This window comes from Octopus bimaculoides, chromosome 1 (assembly GCF_046866305.1).
Source record: "Octopus bimaculoides isolate indiv1 chromosome 1, ASM4686630v1, whole genome shotgun sequence".
Taxonomy (NCBI): Eukaryota; Metazoa; Mollusca; class Cephalopoda; order Octopoda; family Octopodidae; genus Octopus; species Octopus bimaculoides.
The window spans coordinates 23,348,419-23,362,397 of NC_142928.1; the positions used below are offsets into that span (position 1 = coordinate 23,348,419).

The following is a 13,979-nucleotide window of genomic DNA, read 5'->3' on the forward strand; positions in this document are numbered from 1 at the left end:
ATGAAAGAAGAAAATAATCCTCAATACTTATGATAGAGTTTATTCAGATATTTATTTAAAACTAAGTTTTGGCCATTATTTGAGTTTCACCCTCTGTACTGGACAAAAGATTGGGTTATGCTCCAGTAGAATTAGAAATGGTTAATTATACCTTCACAGGTAGTTCCAATATCACCCACTTATTCTCAGACAAACCTGTAAAGAGGTCTCTATACAATCACTCTACTTGCTAAGAATAGCAAAGAAATATTCCTTAGAAAATAGGTTTGTTGGATAACCTAGTCTTAAATATAATACACCTTTAAAAAAGAATTAGATTATCAAAGCTATAATCCTTCTGATCAGAAGTCTGTTTAAGCACTGTTGACCTGGTCCTCAGTATCAATAATTCATTTTCAGTTGGAAATATATGAAAGATTTTTTTAATTGCATGTAATACAATTTTTACTTTGTTTGATATACATTTATTTCAAACATCATTAAATTACTCTAATTTATGTATTTGTACACACACACGCACATTTATATACTCACACATATTTTGTTATGTCTTGAGTGAATTGCACTAATAATAAACACATGTACCGGTTCTATTTCACTTCTTTTTTTATAATTAGTGTGTTGATTAACTATTTAACCATTTAACTAATTCATTATATGATTTAATCATTCAGTCAATCAGTTAAGTTTGTCAAAGTTCTTTCATCACCAGTCGTGGCCTCATTAATGACAACAATCAAATAATCAATTAGTTCATTGGTTAAATCATTAACGAAATGACTAATTAATAATAAAAGAAGTGATATTGAACCTGTGTGTGATTATTACTGGCATAATGACCCTCTCAACACAGAAGTTGACATCAAAAATCTTACAAACCAAAAATAAAAATAAAATGCATATACATATTTTTCTGGTTTTCTAGTCATTTGAAACCATAACTTCTGTGGTTATTTGAAAATACATATTAAAATGACATTCTTGGTAATGTTATTTTTGTTTTGGTGGTATTTCACAATATAAAATGCTGAATTTGAAAGTAAAGTATGTTTCTGAGAAATAGATGGATTTCTTTGGAAAACAGAACTAGATTTGTTCTATTAATATAAAAATTTGTCTTTCATTTATACAGACACATATTATCACAACCATCATATATATATATATATATATATATATATATATATATATATATTCAAAAGAAAAAGTAGGCATACTTCAACATATGTTTAGAATTACTGTATCCATAAAGAGGACATTGATTTGAAATATATAAACTATACTTTGTCTTCTTCAGTTTTATTATTATTATTATTATTATTATTATTATTATTATTATTATTATTATTATTATTATTGTTATTTCTTCTTCTTCTTCTTTGGGTTTCCCTCCTTCCTTTTTAATGAAGTACACATGGTTTTTGTACTATTCCTTTTCTTGGTAAAATAATCCACATTTCATAGTCTTTGAAATATATTTGAGGGAGACAGACATTAATTCTGTATATGGCATGAAAGTCAAATTGTGAAAAGCTGTTTTGTTTTTATAATTGAAACAGAATCTGTGTGTTTTAATTGATTCCGATTAAATTAAAGTTTATTTATGCAAGCTTTGGATAGTTATTTAGTTCACTTAGTATATTCATTGTAGATTTTGTTAGAAAGGATAAAAAGGGCCAACATTTGGGACTTATTTTAGGACAGGATCTTGACATTTAAAAAGAATTTTAAAAATGGGTTTACATTTTTTTATACCACATGTGTTGCCTGAACATGTGTACAACTATTGGCATGAATAAAAAAAACCTTGTGACAATTGATTCACCAAGATAACATCATCACCATCATCATTTTTTAATATCCACTTTCCCATGTCAGCAAAGGTCAGTCAGAATTCATAGAAGCAGATTTTCTATAGCTGGGTCCTTCATGTTGCCAACCTTCACCTGTTTCTAAACAAGGTAATGTATCCCTGTGATCAGATATATTCTCACAGAAGACTGGAAATGAGGAACTCTGCTTGTATGACAATGACTCTTGTAACTATTGTGTGATGACAAGACAAGGAGAGAGACACACAATAATACATACTCACTACAGGCTTCTTTCAGTTTCCATCTATCAAATTCACTCACAAGACTTTGGTACTCTGAAGGCTATAATAGAAAACACTTGCTCAGAGTGTCACACGGTGGGATTAACTCTGAAACCATGCAGTAGAGAAGCAAACTTCTTAATCACTTGACCTTTCGGCCATACCTGCTCCTGTGTGTGTGGGTGTGTGTGATCAGTTTGACAGGAGCTGGTTAGGCAGAAGACTGCATCAGGCTTCAGTGTCTGTTTTGGCATGGTTTTTACAACTGTATGCCCTTTTATATATATATATATATATATATATATATATATATGGGAGAATTTACGAAAAAAAACAACAACAGACGAGGACAGGTGGTGTAAACAACATATATATATATATATATATATATATAAAGTATAGGTATAACTGTGTGGTAAGAAGTTTGCTTCCCAGCCACATGGTTCCAGGTTCAGTCTGACTGTGTGATACCTTAGGCAAGAGTCCCCTACTATAGCTAGGGCCAATAAAAGCCTTGTGAGTAGATTTGCTTGATAGAAACCAAAAGAAACTTGTCATATATATATATCTATGTACCTGTGTCACTGTCCCCCACCACTGCTTGACAACTGGTGTTGGTGTGTTTACATCCTCATGATTTAGCAGTTCGGCTAAAGAGACCAATAGAATAAGTACCCTGCTTTTAAAAAACGATAAGTTCTATATCACTTGACAACCAGCATTGGTTGTCAAGTGATATTGGGGGGACAAACATGGACACACAAACACACACACACACACACACACACATATATACATATATATATATATATATATATATATATATATATATATATATATATATGCGACGGGCTTCTTTCAGTTTCCATCCACCAAATCCACTCACAAGGCTTTGGTTGGGCTGAGGCTATAGTAGAAGACACTTGCCCAAGGTGCCATGCAGTGGGACTGAACCCAGAACCATGTGGTTGGTAAGCAAGCTACTTACCACACAGAAAATTATCCCAATACTCTTGCATTTATGTTCACCTTCCTGTAACTTGGGGTACGTTCTGAACCTCTTCACCATCATTCCTCCTTTTCCAACTGGAGTAGCCATGTATCTCCTCTACAGCAAGGCATCTGTTCCTGTCCCTCTATTATACTTTAATCACTCATCACTTACCATAAAGTTACCTCTCTCAGTTGTACTCCCTACGTCAGTTGAGGGGGTCTTGTCTGGTGAGCTACTTGATGGCATCACCAGTCCTGGTGCCATATAAGAAGTATCCTATACATTGTGAAGTGCCTGATGTTAGAAAGGGCATCCAGTCATAGAATCCATGCCAAAACAGACATTGGAGCTTGACTCAATTCTCGGGCATGTCAGCTCGTCAGATCATCTAACCCATGCCAGCATAGTTAAACAGTGATGATAATGTTGATGTTTAAAGTTACCTTGAATATAAGCAATAATATTCCCATGTCTACATGTACACACACACACACACACACATGGTTGTGTGCAAAAACAGTTAAACTGTTCGATTGCCTATTAACAATCATATTGCTGTCACTAATAGCGATACACTGACTGGTATTTGACTGATGTTCTTCTGATCTGTAATTCTAATATTATTCAAAGTCTGTAGTTTTAATGTTATTCCAAGTATAAAGTATGAATTTATGTGTTAGAAACTTCCCTTTCCCCATTAAAACTGCCAGAAATTTAAAGACAAATTATGTTGTGGAACTATTTTTAGATTTTACTGGTTCTTCTCTGTTCTCTGTATAACCACTCATCCATTTATTTTAGATTCAAATGACACATATCTAGGATGGTAAATGCTTAGGTATTGATTGAGAAGTGAGAACTAATGATTTAAAGTTCATTTGAGCAGAATGTTCCACTGCAAGTTTTGCCTATTTTGCTTTTCTCTGAGAGCAGAATGAGACAGTTGGGTGTGTCTGCTAGGATACTGGCAATTTGGCATGGCTGACTGGACATTGAACCTACTTTGGCAACTGTACTTTTTGGCATTAGAGGTTAAGCCCACACACATGTTCACACAGAAATATACACATACAGAGAAATAGATAGAGAAAGAATGAGAGAGACTACAATTTATCAGTTGGACATAAACACCTTCCATCTCTTCATACACTTAAAGAGAAATATGATCACAAACATAGATGCAGAGAGAGAAGGGGAGGGAGAACAAGAGAAACATTAAAATGAAATAAATGAACTTTAGCTTGATTGAAATATGTTTGACATATTTTGATTTCTAAAGGCAAATTCAATACAGCTAGAAAAAGTCTCACTTATTTACATTATTTACATTTGATGGATATTTGTCCACATCTTGTTTGTTGTTATCGCAACGTTTCGGCTGAAATACCCTCGAGCCTTCATCAGGTGTCTTGGGGAAATTTCGAACCTGGGTTCTCATTCCTAAGGTATTTTTCGATATTATTATTATTATTATCATCATCATCATCATCATCATTATTATTATTATTATTATTATCATCATCATTATTATCATTATTCAGTTCACTGCCTGGAATCGAACTTGGAATCTTGGGGTTAGTAGCCCGCGCTCTTAATTACCATGCCCATGGGCATATGGCATAGTGGTTAAGAGCGCGGGATATTAACCCCAAAATTTCGAGTTCGATTTCAGGCAGTGATCTGAATAATAATAATAATAATAATATCGAAAAATACCTTAGGAATGATAACCCAGGTTCAAAATTTCCCCAAGACACCTGATGAAGGCTGGAGGGTATATTAGCCAAAATGTTGTGTTAACAACAAACAAGATGAGGACAAATATCTGTCAAATGTAAATAATGTATATAATTCCTCATCTCTTAAATATAGGACTTTAGTCTCTCTTATGGTAAAAGGTGTAAAAATACCATACCTGCCCAGTGTTTCCACATAGTAATTCCCAGATGTGGTTTTGGCTCTTTAGCCTTCCTCAATTAAAAATACTGAGCACAGGGCAGATAAGGTATTTTTACACTTTTTACTGTAAGAGAGAATTTTTCTTCATGATAATTACAATGAATTTACCTTTAGAAGTGTCACAGACATGTTCAAACTAACCAAAAGTTCAATTATTTCTCCGTCACTATTTGGTGCTGATGCTGCTATTAGAATGAAAGTAACATTAAAATGTTGGACGTCAAATAAGTCAGCACTGAATCAGTGATATGAAATTGTGGTACCAGAACAGCTGTGCCAAAACATCTCATTCCTCTCAAATCTTGCCATACCAATATATGAGGGGGTGTTGAAAAGTTCCTCACCTTAGCTAAAAGAAAATACAGGAGAATCAGTTAATTATGACTTTATTCAACATATTTCCCTCTCAGATTCACACACTTATTGCAGCGGTCCTTCAGTTTTTCTAAGCCCTGTAAAAGACCTTGGAAGGTTGGGCCTCTAACCAGGCCTTTCGCAATACCTTTAAAGTCTGGAAATTTTTAGCACCTCCTCAAAGAACCGGAGACATAGTCCTATGTTCCCTATGTGTAGAACAAATGAGTTTGTAATTCCCCCTCATCTTCACCTGTGTTCATAGCATTTAGTTGGTTGTGATTACTTTATAATTCCAGGGTACCCATGTTTGAGATATCCTGCTTTAGAGCAACAACACCAAGCAAATGAGAGAGCCTTTAATTTGTTGCTCAACTTGCTAGAAATAGCAGCCAAAATTTTCCTTGTATTGCACACTTTTATCTTAAGGAAAGATAGGGATCACATAGTGTATGAATAAAAGACGGATGGTCAGATCTGGAATGTTGTTCATCATAGATCTAACAAATCAGAGCTGACCTGGAGTTAAGCAAATACAAAATGTATAGCAACCTTACTGCTATCAACTTTATGAACTGTAAGTAGGGCTTCAAATGGTCATGCAACAGACTAGAAAGAGTAGCCAAATGCCCTCAAATCATAATGTTCAGTCTTAAAACAGGAAGGATACATTGGAAAGTATAGGATTAAACAGAAAAAGAGAGGAAAACTTTTGATCATAAGTCTGTTCCAACAGAGAGCTAAGCTGAGGCTAAGTAACAACAACAACAACAACAACAACAATCATCACTGTTATCAACCAGCTGATAGTGAGTAGAATGTTGTTATCAGGAATTAATTTAATTAACATTACTGATAATTAATATATTATCACTTCCATCTCTGTATCTTACCCTCTATCACCTCTATCACAAATCTCAACTTAATGCTCCACTTCCTATGTCCTACAATCTTCTTCCACTTCCTACCATCACCTCACCCCACTTCTCTTTAGCCTCTTAGTTTCAGTTTGTACCTGATTGGCTGTGTTGCTAATTGGAGGCTTCTACATTTCAGTGCATAAATAGTGGTGGTTGTGTAGTTGTGTAGTTGTTGTTGATGCTGTTGTTGTTTAACCTCAGGTCAGGCATGATGGAGAAGGCCTTTGATCAAAAGCTTCCTCATCATGGCCAGCATATCTCCTGTCTTTTTCTTCTTTCATACCCTTTTACTCTTTTACTTGTTTCAGTCATTTGACTGTGACCATGCTGGAGCACCGCCTTTAGTCGAGCAAATCGACTCCAAGACTTATTCTTTGTAAGCCTAGTACTTATTCTATTGGTCTCTTTAGCTGAACCGCTAAGTTACGGGGATGTAAACACACCAGCATCGGTTGTCAAGTGATGTTGGTGGGGCAAACACGGACACACAAACATATACACACACACACACACATATACGATGGGCTTCTTTCAGTTTCTGTCTACCAGATCCACTGATAAAGCTTTGGTCGGCATGAGGCTATAGTAGAAGACACTTGCCCAAGGTGCCATGTAGTGGGACTGAACCGGGAACCATGTGGTTCGTAAGCAAGCTACTTACCACACAGTCACTTCTATGCCTACAATCTATTTAGGAATATATTATATTTGTGCATCTTTTCTTTTATGTGATAGCAGGGTTTGATTTTAAGAAAATTAGGCTGCTATTTCTAGCAGATGGAGTGAGCATTTAGATGTTCCCTCATATGCAAGATAGTAGCTGTGGTTGTGTTGGTGGTGGTTGTAGAATGACAGCGGAAGTGTTGTTGTGTAGCTCTAGGCCAACCTGACTAAATATACATAAATCAGAAAGCCAGCCAAAACTTAATTGTATGTGGCACCTTGGTGCTCTTTAAACGTGTTGCACCTCTACTGTGCAGTCTGTTTTTGTATTTCTAACTTCTGGTTGTGACAATAGCTGAGTTAGGAAGATTAGCTGGCACTCAAAAAATATTGTCTGCTCCTGTGCCTTTATTATTGGTGCTGTGATGTGCATCAAAGCGCAAATGTTTGGAACAAACTCTTGATGCAGCTGTTGCTATTTTTGCATTTTTTTATGCTTCTCTGGATTCCAAGAGATGAGAGGAAGTGTTGTATTATCCTAGTAAAAGTGTGACATGGGAAAATGAGCATTAAATGATGATGATGATGCAGTATACTTTTTAAAAGTGCATCTAAAGCACTTTGGTTTATAGGCTTCATGCTTAATGAGAGGATCATTAAGTATCACAGGATAGTTGATTATTCTTTCAGCTCCTAATTGGAATATTTTAATGAATCATTTTATGGAGTTTTCTCTTTTTTTTTTTTTTTTTTTTTCAAAATTTATTTTTCTCAATATTTAAATAATTTTTAAAAAATTCATATGTTTTAGGTGGAGTGGACAAGAATTGCCGGCCTCAAGTTTCAAATCTTCGACCTGGCAGTATTGCACACAGGTAAACAATTTTTTTTTTTTTTTTTTTAATTAAAGGCTTTAATCTGGTTTTATGTTAGGTGTGTGTATATTTCCTCTTCAATAAAGAAGGATAAAATCCTGATGATCAAATACACCCTTTTCATCACTGGGTGGCAAGGTGCGATGAAAACTCCTACCCCACTACCTGGTTATTAAGTAGGTAAGAACAGGGAGAGACAGAAAGGCTTTCATAGTCCAAAATGATAATAAATTCATTTCTGTGAATCGAATTTATCTATTTTTTTTTTCTCCAAGATGAGAAACGGGGAGCAAAACTGGTTAAGTACCAAATCAAATTATCCTTACAGTATTTAGTTATGTATCTTTAACTTCTTGGTTCACCTTTTCCTGATTCCAGACTAATCAAAGGTAATCAAATCACTTTTGAACTGTTAATAAAATAAGTACGAGTCAAGCAATGGAGTTGATTAAATCAACTACATCTCTCCGTATAAAATTTGCAGCTTTCTACCTTAGATAAAAGTCATAAATTTAGTTATAAATAAAGAGCAGTTTCCATGCCATTTGTGGGCTTTCTTAGATTGGTGAAGTTAATGCAGCTTTGTACCTCAGATGAAAGTCATAAATTTAGTTATAAATAAAGAGCAGTTTCCATGTCATTTGTGGGCCTTCTTAGATTGGTGAAGTTAATGGAGATGATGTTAAGATTAAAAGCCACTATGACAATTGTAGAAACGAAGAGACTTCGAGAAGAAAGCTGTTTTGGAGGAGGAATGTTTATGAAAGTTGTTTAGTGTGGTGGAATTTGGGGAATAAGGTTTTGTAAGGATATGAAATGAAGACATACTGTAGCTGAAATGGTATGTAACTAGTGAGTAATTAAAAGCAGGAACTATTGTAATAATGGAGAAAGAGGCCAAGAGAAAACCGCATATCTCTGTGTCATTGATTGTTGAGTATTGGGTAGTAGATCATAACTAATCATTTGGTTGAATTAGATGTTTGTTTGTGTGTATAACAGTAGCACTTTCTCAGTCATATCAATGGTACTCTAATGTGGGTCACACTTACACATTATAGTTTGTTGGTCTTTTACATGAATGAATATGTAAATGTAATTTAAAAACAATTTTTTTCCAATTATGTCCTCCATTCAATTACATTTATTCAATATTTTTATAGTAATTAGACCATATGTTTTGACATGTGTTTTAAATTTTAAGCTATAGCATACATAAGTATTTTATGTCTACCTTTTCTGTGTTGGCATGAGTTGAACAGTTTTTCTGAGAAGTTTTAATATTTAAGTACCCTTTCAGTCATCTCTTATGAAATGCAGGGACATGGGGTACCTATTCTAAAACCAGGGTGCACACAGGAGTGGCTGTGTGGTAAGTAGCTTGCTTACCAGCCACATGGTTCTGGGTTCAGTCCCACTGCATGCCATCTTGGGCAAGTGTCTTCTACTATAGCCTCGGGCCAACCAAATCCTTGTGAGTGGTTTGGTGTCTGTGTTTGTCCCCCTAGCATTGCTTGACAACCGGTGCTGGTGTGTTTATGTCTCCGTCACTTAGCGGTTCGGCAAAAGTGACCGATAGAATAAGTACTAGGCTTACAGAGAATAAGTCCCAGGGTCGATTTGCTCGACTAAAGGTGGTGCTCCAGCATGGCCACAGTCAAATGACTGAAACAAGTAAAAGAGTAGTAAAGTACATATGCTCATTCATTTCAGAGATGTACTTGTTTAGCAAAGTGACTTGATCTGAAATTGTGTTGTAACTGAAGCAATTACACTGTGCAAGAGTTATGTTAGCTACTTGAAAACAATAAAAACTGTTAGATTTGATTTGATTTCTTCCTTAAGAGTATCATCATATTCTAGTTAGTGTCACAAGGTTTCATGACACTTCAAAAAGCTGTCACTGGTGCACTTCAACAACATTCCATCTAGTGGAATTGTTTTAGTGACCAGATTGCAGAAGTGTGACATAGTTTTTTGACATTTAATAGATAATGCTATTACAATGGTAAAATATTCTATTTTAGTATTATCTAAAGATTAATAACTGAAAAAGGAACTTGGAATTTTTAAATTTCTTAATAAGGAATGCTGAGAAGTTCTCATATATCCACTTTCATAAATAGAAGGAATGTGCTCAATACCCATCTGTATAACTCCTAAGACTAGCTAAAAGAATGGTAACGAAACTTGATTTATGAGTTTCCTTCAGATCAGAGAAATGGTCCAGCTTTTTATAGTTGATTAGACTCTGTTAAAGGTACCATATGACATGGTGTTCTTGCTAATCCAAGTGAGAGATTAAATATACTATCCAAAGTTAGGCAAATGCCTCCTGTTGAGCTTGTGTTAAACTGAAGCTATATGAGACAATATTTGCCCAAGGTGCTCTGATTTAGGATTGAACCCAGAAGCACATCGGTGCAAAATGAACTTCTTAACCATTTGTTCATATCTTCCCCCATAAAATAAAGCTAAAAGGCTTTGAGTGGAAATCAAAATTGAATTGCTGGTCTGAAGGAGGTTAACAGTAATAAAGAATTGAAGAATTGATTTTGTTGAAGTTCATTGATAGTAACACTTTTGAAAGACCAGCTACCAAACGTACTTTGTACACCTATAAATACTGCATCACTAATAGCAGTTAATGGTAGAATAAGTTTTCTAGAAATACGATGCCTTCATTATAAGAAATTATTTCTGTGTTTAAAAGAAAAATTCTTTTACATCTTAGATGAACGTAAATTCATCCAAACGAACGAAGTGTAGAATAACAAATAAAATGGTTTATTATATTAAAATCATAAGATGGAAAAATATATTCTCCACTTGTTGTTAATTCATTGTGGCAGTGACAAGTTTATTCAAACATAATAGAATAATGTTATGTATGTGAGCTTCATGTCTGATGTCTTAGGTAAATACTTAAAAAAAGACAACTGTTCTTGATTAGAGACGAACACAATGTTCTACAAGACTTGCTGATAAAAGATATTTTCCAAATTGTATATATGTGTGTGTGAATCCATACAAGTGAGTATACATAAATGTATGTTCTATACATCAATATATAATTTATGCATGAAATACAAGTGAATCTGCATGATGTGCAAGTGTGTCTGTATGTGTGAATATACACACTAAATATGACACATTCATGCTTCTCTGCAGTGGCATATGCATTTTAGGGTATACACAATGAAAACTGAGTTGGGATTTGATGTAGAAAAGGGATAAGTTTTGATATGCAGTGGAATGTGAAATCATGGTTGATCTTAATGTGAACTCTAGTGCTGTCTGCTAGTTGGAAAAGTAACACCATTGAGCCTGTTGTTCTACAAGACAATATCTGTATAACCAATAAAAATAATATCTCAGCTGATAATTCATAGCTTGTCTGTTTTGACAACACTATGGTGACAACTGCTACAACAATTACTGGTACAATTGCAACAACTGGTAACATTGAAACTGTGGGTGACCCCATAAGTTTGTTTATGTTATATCCTGAGTACTCAGTGCTGTTTGGGCTTGAAGGTTCTGCTAATACCATATGAATGGGCACCTCAGCTAATTTGTTGAGAAAATGAATAATGTAAGTGGATGCTGGCATGCTGTGGGAAGATTAGATGAAATTGACAGTAATCTGTGGATTTAAGCTCACATTGCAGGCCACAAATACACTATCATTTGCTACACACATACATACAAATTTCTGTCTGTCTGTCTCTCTCTCTCTCTCTTTCTCTCTCTCTCTCTCTCTCTCTCTCTCTCCCTCTCTCTCTCTCTCTCTCTCTATATATATATATATATATATATATATATATATACAACCTTGCCAGATGGTTGGTGAAGATCTACTCCCCAACAATTTACAGATCTACAGCCAATGACACAGAGATATGCTGTCTCCTCCCTGCCACTTTCTCCATTACTGCAATAGTTTCTACTCTTAGTTACTCACTGGTTACATACCACTCCGGTTGCGGTGTGATTTCATTTCATACCCTTACTGATTCTTATTTCCAAATATATAATATTTACACACATAAATATATACACACATTCCCTCACTTTTCTTTTAATAACAAAGCTATTTTATTCCCTTTCCATAGATGCGATGCTCTTGAAGTTGGCGATTTCATACTGTCTGTGAATGGCATTCGTACATCAGCCTTGAAACATGAAGAAATAGTGAATCTGCTGAAGAATGCTGGAGAGCAAGTCATACTAGAGGTGGAATATGAAGTTCCTGAATCAGGTGAGGACCCATTCCAGCACAAACTTGCACATGCACCATTTTGATTTTTCTGTTTTTAACTGGAGTCAAAAAAAAAAGAAGAAAAAAAGAAATCTTGAAGATACAAATTAACTGATGTTGTTGCTTAGATTGTGGAACAAACAAATCCAATAACCCAGTTTTCAGTTATGTAATAATGATTCTAGTTATGAGTACTTTCATTGTTCTTACCTATTTACCATTAAAACAAGTTCTAGAGTTTCACGTGGGCGAGCATGGGCGGTGAGTGTTATGGCATTGCTATAAGCAGGAAATGTTGAAAAAACTTCCATCTCTGCTTGCTTTAACAGGATAATTTTTCAGTATATGGTACTTTAAGTTGGCTTTATATAAAGATTCTTTATAAGCAAAATTGTATTTCTCTTTGCTATACTCTTTTACTCTCTTTTACTTGTTTCAGTCATTTGACTGTGGCCATGCTGGAGCACTGCCTTTAATCGAGTAAATCGACCCCAGGACTTATTCTTTGTAAGCCTAGTACTTATTCTATCGGTCTCTATGCTGAACCGGTAAGTTATAGGGACGAAAACACACCAGCATCAGTTGTCAAGCAATGTTGAGGAGACAAATACACACACACACACATATATATATATATATATATATATATATAATATATACATATATACGACAGGCTTCTTTCATTTTCTGTCTACCAGATCCACTCACAAGGCTTTGGTCGGCCCGAGGCTATAGTAGAAGACACTTGCCCAAGGTGCCACGCAGTGGGATTGAACCCGGAACCATGTGGTTCGTAAGCAAGCTACTTACCATACAGCCACTCCTACACCTATGCACAACATTTTTTTTTAATTTCATAAAAAAATTTTTAATATGTTAATATATGATGTAAATCCCATTATACTGACTGGAAAGTGTAACACTGAATTGGATTGCCTATGTTCAGTCCACTGCAGCTCAAAAGCCTCAGCATCTTCTCTCCATGAACTGTAACCTAAACTTGAGCTTGAGATCATACTGGTTTGATGAACCTACTTTGCCACACTGGTTTAACATGGCTTGGCAGAAGGGTGCACTTTTTATACTCTTACCCAGCAGTAGTTAAATCAATTACACCGACCCCAGTACCTAACTGGTTCTTATTTCATTGACTTTGAAAGGATGAAAGGCGAAGTTGACCTCATTGGAATCTGAACTCAGGACGTAAGAAAAGATGAAATACCACTGTTTTGATATGCAGTGGAATGTGAAATCATGGTTGATCTTAATGTGAACTCTAGTGCTGTCTGCTAGTTGGAAATTCATGGAGCTGTGCTTTTTCTGACTTCGTAGGCATGTGTACATGTGTTAGACACATGGTGCTCAAGGTGGTTGTTGTTATGATGGTTTATAATTTAACTACAGCTGGATGCCTTTCCTGTCTTCAGCCTTCACATGTTTTCAAGCAAGGGTATATTTTTCCCATGGCCAGACATATTTTCATGGAAGATGGGAAACAAATGACACTACTTGTATGACAGTGACAAAACATGCACACACATTGCACATGATGGCCATCTCTCAGATTCTGTCTACCAAATCCACTCCAATGGCTTAAGTCAGGTTGGGTCTATGGTGGAAGACACTTGCCCAACTGGCAAACAATAGGACTGAATCTAAAATCATGTGGTTGGGAAATGTAGTTCTCAATCACACAAGAAATATACATATATACATCATCATCATCATCATCATCATCGTTTAACGTCCGCTTTCCATGCTAGCATGGGTTGGACGACTTGACTGAGGACTGGTGAAACCGGATGGCAACACCAGGCTCCAATCTAAATTTGGCAGAGTTTCTACAGCTGGATGCCCT

The 13,979-nt window shown here is 35.4% G+C and overlaps 1 protein-coding gene across 14 annotated transcripts in view; it reads left to right on the forward strand.

Annotated features, from left to right (window-relative positions):
- LOC106884182 (glutamate receptor-interacting protein 1) overlaps positions 1–13,979 on the forward strand; it is a 542,605-nt gene that overhangs the window by 420,170 nt on the left and 108,456 nt on the right. For all 14 annotated transcript variants that reach the window (XM_089349488.1, XM_089349543.1, XM_089349474.1 and 11 more), the window contains 2 exons: positions 7,797–7,860; positions 11,976–12,121. In XM_089349488.1, coding sequence (XP_089205614.1) covers positions 7,797–7,860; positions 11,976–12,121 — 210 coding nt within the window. The remainder of the gene's footprint in view (positions 1–7,796; positions 7,861–11,975; positions 12,122–13,979) is intronic.